Genomic DNA, 10940 nt, shown 5'->3' on the forward strand with positions numbered 1-10940 from the left:
TTATGAGAAAATACAATGAACCCTGAAATACATATTTTGCTAATAAGAAGTATTCACTGTCCATACATTCAGTACATGGTATTTCTTTTTAGACCAACCCATTTTAAGAGCCTCACAACTAGCATGTTAAAGATCCCACCACACTTATTGAAAAGCGGAGGGGTCGATACCATTATGAGTAGATAATAACGTACATTCCGTTTTTTTGCAGTTTGTACTTACTGTACAAAACTGGTGTGTTTTGCTAAACAAACAGACAAATAAACAAACAAGCAAACAGAAGTCCTTAGCCAACCATTACCGAAATTTTTAGTGTAAAGGTTTTTCAGAAAGTTTTAATTTTTGTTCCACCTGTAGAAAGTTGAAACTGGTTGATAGATATGATATTCCTGTGAAAACTGGTCCCACCCACTTGCAGCTGTGTTTGTGGTGGGACATGTGATGTTCATGTTATGTTGTCTTTTCCTGGATGGGCTTCACATTTTGAAGGTGACACCACATATTTTACAGTACAGAAGACACAGTTACTGAGTTATATTACTGAAAAATACAGTTATGAAAAAAATCATTGAACTTTTTGCAGCTCTTTTATAGTTGAACTGTTAGGTTTGTGAGAATGATATTTCCACATTGCGTATTTGCAATTCGTTTACATACATGATTATAGCACTCAAAAACTAAAAAAGGTTGAAGGATTTAATCAGTTTTTTTAAATTTCATTAAGGTATTTTTGTTTTTGTCCTGATTGGAAAAGTTATCCCAATAGAAATACAAATTGTTTAATTATTTTGTACATATGAAATGTAGATACAGCAATAAAGCTACATACAAATGTGTATATATTTCTTTCAACACATGGCAGTGAGTGTTTGGCATTCTTGGAAAAATGATTGTGTTTGCCTCATCTTTCACATGATTGATGGCACCATATCATATTCTGGTGCTGAGTTCTCTCTGAGTTCTTCAAGTTCCTGGATTTCCGACCACATTTGCAGTTTTTGACAGCCAGGAAACCCTAGAATGACCCCTGTAGCGAAATATCAAATTCTACCAACATGTCGGAAATACTTGTGGCCACTCTGCTTCTATCAATCATTGTATAGGGCTGTTACAATTCAACATGTTGGTTTAGATTTGTCATCAAATGGTTTATTGATAAAAAAGGCATTGTAGCAGTACATAAAGTAGGTTTACACACAAGACATTACACATTTAAAAGTGTTTCAAAGTTGTTCATATATATTTTGGAAAGAGATGTTTACATTATACAGTATAGTACTTGAAGTACTGTAGGTTCAAATATTTTCCTGGGAACTTAATTTTGCTGTAGGAGTTTTTTTGCAGTGTTTTAAATTTGTGTTTGAAACAATTCTGTAGTACAGTAGTAATGAATTTGAAACAAATATTCGCAATGTCATGATTTTCAATGGAGACGTCACCACAAAAATAAAACCACCGCAAACATTTTACTATTAATCATGATACATGTATGTGTGGATTTTGTGGCTGTTGGGCAAAACCATACAGAGATTGACAAACCCTTGACATAAAACCAAAAACAAAGCCAGTGATTTCTCAAACCACTGAATATATTTGCTTTGGCCCAAATATTTCCAGAGTTCAAGGTTAGTGCAGAGTGCATCTCAGCTCAAGGCCTATCTGTAAATATGGCAGGCTGTTTATCAAAACCAGACCCTGAGATACAGACAATGGTAGTGGCTCTTCTGTTCCTGACTATGTAGGGATTCTGCATGTTTTTCTGTGTTATCAGGTGCAGTTTTGATCCTACATGTACGTAATTCATAGTTAACTCCTCTAATTCCCTAAAGTGTAGTAATCTCCAAGTAGATCTATTGGTGGCAAGGTAGTATCAAAAGGGCCAACCAGTATCAAAAGTCTCTGGTTTAAAAGTATAGTACATAGTAATGCAAAAGAGAGAGTTTAAAAGTTCTGAAACGCACAAGGCGAGTAGCACAGTCTCCTGGCTCCCGGGAATCAAACCCAGGCGGTCAGCACACAAACCCAACGCACTAACCACAAGGCTAAAAGATTCGGACCAGTTAGACTGGTCAGTAATTAGTGGCGATTGAACCACACTGTTACAGTTAACGTAAAGACGTAAAAAAGATGTTAACGTAAAAAGGCATACAGAGCCGTACCAAATTTACCGGGAACTGTTCTCAAGACCCCCATACAGACCCCTATGCAGCAAACCTACATGTAAGCTATGCCAAGGCCATATAGAAAATTAACAACATTGTGAAGATTCTTTCGATGAATTGCTGGATTTGACTCCAGATCTTATTCTTAATTGTTTATTCCTTAGGCCAAGTTCTACTACCACCATTGACTTTTTCTAGATCGTATGCATTTTTGTCGATAATTGGATATTTAGGCTATAATTCGGATATACTAGTTTCTTTGGTCATTCTTTTTTTTGTGGAACAATTGTAACAACAGCAAAACAAACCCATGCATGTCTGTACAACAAAAGGAAAGGCAAGTTGTTGGCATCTGCGGTGGTATGCAGGATTGTGACTGAGAAAATGACAGGTTTCACCACGTAATTACAGACATTATACACAGCCTTTCATCCTGCCAAGAACATGACACAAAAGTGTGCTATTCTGCTGAGAACAGGGATTGTGGGGGCATTGTCATGCTATGTAACTACTACAAGATGGCTCAGACTTACATTGTATTGATACAAGTGCACAGAATAAGAAAAGACACAAATTTCCAACCTTGTTACTAAAGAAGTTGAGTATTGAATAGACCAAAATGTAGTGCCACGGTGTCAAGTTGTGATTGTATAACTGTATGACTCTATAGGCTATTCCATCATAGTTTAGGGGGGTACATTTGAATACATTTTGGACCGCCCTTCTTTTACATTTTACCCCCTCTTTGTGTCTTGAAATGTTCTGGAAAGTCTAGACTTTGGGGTAATTGTTTTATTGCTTAATTACAGGGAGGGGGATAGTTTTTTATCTTTACTTTTGGTGATTCTTGCTCATCTTCTTTTAGCGTGGAGATCCCAGTTAAGATAAGATAAATTACCAGGTTGTCTGTTGGCCACTTGAAGGTACTTTGGTTTATCAAAGATTTTAAGTTTAACACCACATCAAGAAGACTTTAAAAGTCTTTCTGTCTTCAGAGTCTCTTTCATGAAATTGTGACCTTTGATTTTCTGTGAAAGGTACTATATACAGAGCCCCTTCTTAAGAGGTTTTAGAACTTTTAGTAGCATCGTTCAGTGCCTAAACCTTTAACCTTAAATGTTTTTGGCTGCATGTGTCTGTTTTTTTGTTTGTTTGTTTGTTTGTGGACAGTATAACTCGAGAAGTTGTCACAACTTCTCTTGATGATGGTATATTGGTAGAGTTGGTGATAGGAAAAAACGATTAGATTATGGGTCCCCTAGCAGCTTTGTGTGGTACTGCAGCGAAACCTCCTGTTTTAATATCCCATTTCAAGCTGTGCTGGATCATAGCCAATTCTGTCTGTTTTTAAGGCCATGTTGAATGCAGTAGGTTCACACAGAAGAGTATCAGACTTGGCCCCTTGCCGAGGTGTCTGCTGGTAACGGATGATGGTGAATTATCTCACCTCCTCCATCTAACCCCAGTGTCAGGAGAGCGGACATCTGCCACTATCTGTGCCATCAATCACAACTCTACATGTACTTCACTTGATAACGCCACTTCTGTGGGGGGAAAGAACTCTTGCAGCTCTACTTAGGGGAACTCTAAATTTATTTCTGTCAGAAATGGGCGGTCGAATGTGCCTTTTGGATCTTTCACGCCATTTTCAGTCAGAATATTTTATGTACTGTACTTCACTTGATATTCTCCATGCAAGCAGAGGTTTTGGTCGGGGGGTAGTAGTGGCCGAGTTTTTTTACGTTGGCTTCCCATTACGGGAGGCCAACGTAAAAAAAAAACGGCCACTACTACTCCCCTGACTAAAACCTCTGCTTGGAAAATATGATTATGCCACTTCTGTGGGGGCAGCACTTACTTATGGGAACTCTAAATTTCTTTCTGTCAGAAATGGGCAGTCAAATGTGCCTTTTGGACTTTTCACGCCATTTTCAGTCAGAACACTTCATGTACTTCACTTGATTACGCCACTTCTGTTGGGGAAAATAACTCTGCAGCACTACTTACTGGAGCTCTACATGTAGATCCCTGTCAAAAATAGGCAGTCAGTTTTCGAAATATGCCTTTTGGACCATTGACGCCACCGTCCATCAGAGCACTTGTCGTGTATTACACTTGATTACGCCACTTCTGTGGAGGCAAAGAAGTCTGCAGGTCTACCTATGGGAACTCTAAATTTCTGTCTGTCAGAAATGGGGCAGTCAGTTTTCGAAATATGCCTTTTGGACCATTGACGCCACTGTCCATCAGAACACTTTTCGTGTATTACACTTGATTAAGCCACTTCTGTGGGGGGAAAAGAACTCAGCATTAGTACTTACGGGAACTCTGAATTATCTTCTGTCAGAAATGTGGCAAGTAGTGTTTCCAAATATGCCTTTTGGACCATTGACGCCACCCTAAATAAGAGCAATTTGTGTGCTTCACTTGGTTACGACACTTCTGTTAGAGCAGAGAGCTTTGCGTCAGTACTTGTCAGAGCTCTAAATTTCCCTCTGTCAGAAATGGGATAGTTACTTGTAGTTTTTCAAAGCCTATATTTTGGACCATGCATTGGCACCACTGTCAATTAGAATACTACATGTACCTACTTACAAAGGATATGGTATACCTCGATTTAGTCTTGATTTAGCCTTTCGCATACAATATTTAAATCAAAACTTAAAATCCTTAACACACCTTTCGGTTTATAGGGGAGGGGGGTGTCCATTTCCACACAAACCACTACATGCAGCTAGTTACTGTAAATGCAGAAATGTTTTATGCCGGTGGTTTTATGTTTGTGGTTTTTGCGGCGACCGTTTCACCACGAACTTAAAACCACCGCAAACATTTTTGTCCAATACTGTATGTGACTATAGCGCTACCGCAAACTTAAAACCACTGCGAACACCCCATTTTCGCCTTAGCGCTAAATAAAAACCATGCAAACTAAAATGCATTTACAGTTTACTGGTATCGGTGTTTGTTTATTAACTCCCAAACATTTTCTCGTAAGTGCTGAGTGCTAAGTAGAGAAAGCAGTTTCCATACTATAACACACAATAAGAAAGGACTGGTGGGAAACTTTGTCTTATTGTATTGATAAACATCAATCTAAGAGTAGTAGCAATTAACACAGTTCCTGTGGCACAAGCAATTGCGTTATTAGATTAGAAAAGATCCATTTCTCAGGAATCTTATTAGATACACAAGAGCATGTTGTGGGAATTTTTTTCCACAAGCTTGGAGTCTTGATTGAAAATGACTGACTTGTCTTGAATCTTGAATCTTGTGTCTTTCTTCAGGTCCTTCAAGGTCGTTAGGGTCGCTGTTGAAGGCCAAGAAGCCACAAGGAGACGTGGACATCATGAGTTACGCTAAGGACAACTTCAACAGGTGAGATGGGAGGGAGGAAAGGATTGAATAAATAAATGAATTAATGAACGACGAAAAAACAAACAAACAAGAGAAGAGTTGTGATTTTTGAGGCAACTTGTGTCAAAAGTTAGTTTACCAGGGGCTTGATGTTCTAAGCTTGAATGAATTGTCAATAAATCGACCCTATGGTTGGTGCATGAAACCGTCAATGGATGAAAAAATATTTCCTGTATGTTATCCTTGTTTTGTTGCCAAAAATTGGCAGTTTGGACAATAGGAATGTTTTTTTTTATGTGGTAGTATTTTTGAGACCTTGGTCAAAAGAAAAGGCTTTTGACAAGTAATAACAATAATAAGTTTATTGCAAGTTCTTGCCCATAGGCTAATTGCAAGTACATGAAACATTATTTCCCCTTCTCCCTGGTGCCTAACTTTGTAACTAATAGAGAATGAGGTGCTAGGAATAGCCATATTGTAGATTCCTAATGGATGCACTTAATAACTGTTTCCTCCTGTTTTAGACATAAAAAAGGCCTGTTTAGGAAACCGGTTTCCATAGCGACCATGTTGACGTGGACGAAGGACCCCATCAAGAAGCCGATGATCATGACTCGAGACAAGACGGTGAAGAAGGAGGCTGTGGAAGTCTTCAGGCTCATACAGGTCAGTCTTGCCGGAAATTTAAGATTCCCACTCTTATTTCTTGAAGATTCTACACACAGTAGCTTGTGTAGTTTAATGGTAAGTGACCCTGCCTCTGGACCAAGAAGTCGTGAGTTTGAGTTCCGGCTGTGCCGCTCATCCGACATGCACGCTACCGGAAAGGGTTGCAGTCCTTAGGATGGGACATTAAGCCGTGGTCCACTGTTCGTTGCTCTAGTCGAAAAAAGCTGTACGACGAACCTGTAAATACTCTATACATAGATGTCTTCAGTGAGCTAAACTGATTCAATATTATTTTCACTTATTTTCATACAGATTATGTCTCCTGTATTTTGGTGTTGGGAAATATGAAATTTCTGACACTTGACTATATCAAATTTGGGAAGGGAAGTTTCATAATAGGGGAAATGTTCAATTCTGTTTTCTTGTCAGATTATCGTGTCATTTTTGACAATAAAGGTAAAATCATCTGGTAAAGTGAGTTGGCCAGATGAACATTAAACTGGAGGTCAAATGTTTCTCTTCTCTCGGCAGATTTTCATGTCTGACCGTACAGTGAAGAAGATTGACCAGATGAGCGTAGCGCTGGACATCACGACGCGCGGCTGGACCATCCAGGGCCTGCGGGACGAGGTCTACATCCAGGTCATCCGACAGACCTCCGACAACAAGAAAATGTACGCCAATCATTTTTCAAATTTCATGGTTATGCCAACTCAAGCAACTGGATATGATTTTGGAAACGGTTAGACGTTTCAAGTAGCATCCACAGAATCATACAGAGGTAGTGGATGCTACTTGAAATGTCTGACCGTTTCCAAAATCATACCCAGTTGCTTGAGTAACTGCTTTTTTGGCGTATCTTATTACCTGGATGGACATCGATGTAGATATTCATGGATATTTATCTTTGCAGTTTTTGCAGTGACATTGAACCTGTATGTATTGTAGAAAGTGTCTGTCCATGTTGTTATGGAAAAGCTTCTTGTAAGGTACATCGTATGCAACATGTTGGTGAATCTACTTCAAAACCCACTGTTTAAACTACTTGAGTAACTTCACTCCTACTCTCCCATCTACCGTAAATGCATTTAAGTTCGCATAGTTTTTATTTCACGGTAGGGAGAAAATGGCATGTTCGCGGTGGTTTTAAGTTCGTGTTTGTAACAATAGTAGCGCTACAGCCATAGATGGGCAAAAAGTTTTGCGGTGGTTTAAAGTTTGCGCTGAAGAGTTCGCCTCGAAAACTACAAACATTAAACCACTGCAAACATTTCTGCATTTACAGTATCTCACCCAGTTATCATTTAAGTTTTAGTAACCCTTAAGCTTAAGTAGCTTTTGAGCTTGTCTTATGGTGACCTATAGTGAGTAGAAATAAAATAAAATGAAATGAAAGATGGTATTGACACTGTGTTTCTCCTCCCCCTACAGTGAGAGTCTGCAGAAAGGCTGGGAGCTGATGGCCATCTGCCTGGCTTTCTTCCCTCCTACAGCAAAGTTCCAGTCCTACCTGGAGGGATACATCTACAGGTAAGCACTGGGAGCTGAAGTTTCATCATTTTCAAATGGTCATATTTATGGACAAACTTTTAAAACAGAAGAGGCCCTTAACCTTCTCCCTGCTGTCTAACTGTATAACCAATAGAGAATGGGGTACCAAATGGCTACTTCAGTGTGCTAAAGGTTAACAATAAGATTCATGTTTTTCCTTTGTTTCTTACTTTTTTCTTGCCTGTAATGCCCACGGTCTTGATGACGACCATTCTGGCATGTTGGGAAAGTCGTGTAAAGTGCATTTTCCAAGGCCACAAGATCGGTGGCACAGCAGGATTCGAACCCGGGACCACTAGGTTCTGAGCCGAACACGCTGCTGTTGCGCCACACGATCCCACACAACCTTCCAGAGCACCTTTAACAATGAGATCCATGTTTCTTTACACATCCAGGTTCTTGGAGACAGAGACAGACGATGACCTTGAGGGGTTCCCTCGCAGCCTGTACGCACAGCACTGCTACAAACAACTGGACAGGATATGTAAAACAGGTCAGACTAGTTTACATTCTTCACTGTGGGTAGAAATGGTGGCGGCAATACAGATGTACCTTTTACTTTGTACCACCCCAATAAAAAGGTTAAGCAGTCATCCTCAATTGAGGTAAAGCGCTAAGCATGATACTTTTTCAAGTAGCTGGTGGTAGTGCAATGTGACCTTGCCACGGCTCGCGTTTTTGGCCTAGCACACTGGGTCACCCCTACTCTTCTAGTTAAGTGTGTTGGGTTCTTTTATCCTATAATACATACTCTTATTATGTATTCATGTGAACCTGAGGTAACAGAGGAGTTTTTACAGAATGAAACATAGGGTATTGCTGTTCTTACAAGTTGTTGACATGGGATCAAAATAGAGGCACAGACAATATGCAAGAAAGACACTGTCCCAAAAGTATTCCACAGATTCCAAAACACTAAAGAAGTCAAAACATTTTTCTAAAAATACAAACACAATGGAAAGACAAATGGAAACAGAGAAATCACACTGTTTTTCTTTGAGGTAAAAGAAAGATAAAAGAAAGAAAAACACAAAGTCTGTTGGGATCTTAAGACTGCAGGTTTTAAGGACTAAGTACCATGATCTTTCTTGCAATGTTGTCTTTTTTCCTTGAAGGTGCGAGAAAAGGCCTTAAGAAGCCAACAATAGACGAAGTAGCCCAGGCGAAACACAACATCTTCCACCCCTCGATGTTTGGCAACACCCTGGATGACATCATGAACATGCAGAAGCAGCGGTATCCAGAGCGACGGTTACCATGGATACAGACCACGCTGTCCAATGAGGTGCTGAAGCTGGGAGGAGAGAGGACCGAGGGTATCTTCAGGGTTCCTGGGGATATTGATGATGTAATTATGGTGTTTCAACTCATGATTTTTTTGCAGCCAATTTCTTTAGTTTTTCTGTCAGTGTAGAATAAATTAAAACAGTTTCATTGTTTCAGTTTCAGGGCAGCAAAATTTGTCAAGAAACTATCAAAAAAGATCCCAAAAGAGCTGGGTTTTCCAAAGTATAGTGACTTTGAACAAAAGTTTGACGCCTTTCTCTTTCGTGACAAAGCTTTTTTCTTTACTTATAACATACTGGTACAGCTATTGTAAAAATAATGGTATTTTTCTGCCCCCCTCCCCCTTTCCTTATTAGGTCAATGCCCTGAAGGTGCAGATGGACAGGTGGGAGCTGCCAAACGAGATCATGGACCCGCACGTGCCCGGCTCGCTCCTCAAGCTCTGGTACCGCGAGCTCTACGAACCCCTCATCCCACCCAGCTACTACCGCCGCTGCGTCGACAGTTACGACAACCCGGAAGCCGCCATCGCGGTCATCCAATCGCTACCGGAAATCAACCGCCTCGTCCTCTGCTACCTACTCAACTTCCTACAGGTCTTCGCAAGGTCAGAGAACTCCAAGGTCACCAAGATGGACGCCAGCAACCTGGCCATGGTGATGGCGCCAAACTGTCTACGCTGTGAGTCCGACGACCCCCGGGAGATCTTCGAGAACACGCGGAAGGAAATGTCGTTCCTTCGCACGCTGCTCTTAAATATGGACACGGAATTCATGTCCGGAGTCGAGTAGCTGAAGTACTTCAAGACTTTCTACTTCTTCAAGTATACATCCATTCTAGAGTTTCTACTGCCGATTCTATCTCAAGAAAAAAAAGGGTACACTGTCAGTTTTTCTTAATCAACTGTCGCATGCCTGTAGTACTTTAACCTTCTCGCTGCTGCCTAACTCTGTAAGCAGTACAAACTTGGTGCTAGAAGGCTACGTCAGCAGGGAAAAGGTTAAGGCTGTTTAAACTTACTGATACTTAATCCATTCTAGAGTTTCCACTGCCGATTCTATCATTCTTGGTACACTGTGAATTTTTCATGGTAACACTCATCAATTTACACTCAATGATGTAAACAGTACTTGAGTGTTGGACAATGTTAAGGGGTCGTTGTACAGGTAATGTTTTTTTAAAGAAAGAACGTTCTGACTAAGTCTTTCAACAATCATTAGCTGCCTGGCTTAGCTTGTGACAGAACCGCCTCCTGTTGGCGGTTAGCTGTACTGCAGCATACTCACTGGCCTGTAGGAATTTCTCCATTCTGAGTGCACGAATGCTACTGATAATGAGTAGAAACTTTTGCCTTAGAAATCTTAAGCTGGCACTAACTGCACCTGCTGCTGTAATAGCCACACTGACAACACAGGATGAACTAAACTACGCACAAAAAGTTTGGAAACTTAACTTTGGTTGATCATATCTCCGTTGTGTTTTTACCGATTTTAATGCATTGTATATCATCATAAAGCTTATGTAATTCCCTTTTCTATGATACCAAACTTATTGTGATTGAAAACCCACCTAACAAGTACCAGGACTAATAACGTGAGTGGGTCACAGAGAAAAAGTGCCCAAAATTCCCTTTTGGTGTCATACGCGCGCTGTGACATCCTATCGGTATGGGCGCGGATGATGATTCAATATATTGTTTCCCCGGGTTCTAAGGTTATCCCTAGAACACAGACCATCCAAGGTTATTTCTAGCACACAGAACATCCAAGGTTATTTTTAGCACATCGATCCAATTGTTTACACCACAGCATTTGGTGGTGTCAGCGTCATGGTATGGGGAGGCATTACCTCCAGGGGAAAGACAAGACTTGTCATTGTACCAGGAACCCTCAATGCAGAAAGATATCGTGACAC

At 40.3% G+C, this 10940-nt stretch overlaps 1 protein-coding gene across 2 annotated transcripts in view; it reads left to right on the plus strand.

The window, feature by feature from the left end:
• LOC136422287 (rho GTPase-activating protein 39-like) overlaps positions 1–10202 on the plus strand; it is a 41109-nt gene extending 30907 nt beyond the window's left edge. For both annotated transcript variants that reach the window (XM_066409950.1, XM_066409951.1), the window contains 7 exons: positions 5450–5540; positions 6044–6185; positions 6720–6862; positions 7620–7718; positions 8135–8232; positions 8855–9087; positions 9383–10202. In XM_066409950.1, coding sequence (XP_066266047.1) covers positions 5450–5540; positions 6044–6185; positions 6720–6862; positions 7620–7718; positions 8135–8232; positions 8855–9087; positions 9383–9817 — 1241 coding nt within the window. In that variant the 3' untranslated portion in view covers positions 9818–10202. The remainder of the gene's footprint in view (positions 1–5449; positions 5541–6043; positions 6186–6719; positions 6863–7619; positions 7719–8134; positions 8233–8854; positions 9088–9382) is intronic.
• The last annotated feature ends 738 nt before the right edge of the window (positions 10203–10940 follow it).

Source organism: Branchiostoma lanceolatum, chromosome 16 (genome assembly GCF_035083965.1).
Source record: "Branchiostoma lanceolatum isolate klBraLanc5 chromosome 16, klBraLanc5.hap2, whole genome shotgun sequence".
NCBI lineage: Eukaryota > Metazoa > Chordata > Leptocardii > Amphioxiformes > Branchiostomatidae > Branchiostoma > Branchiostoma lanceolatum.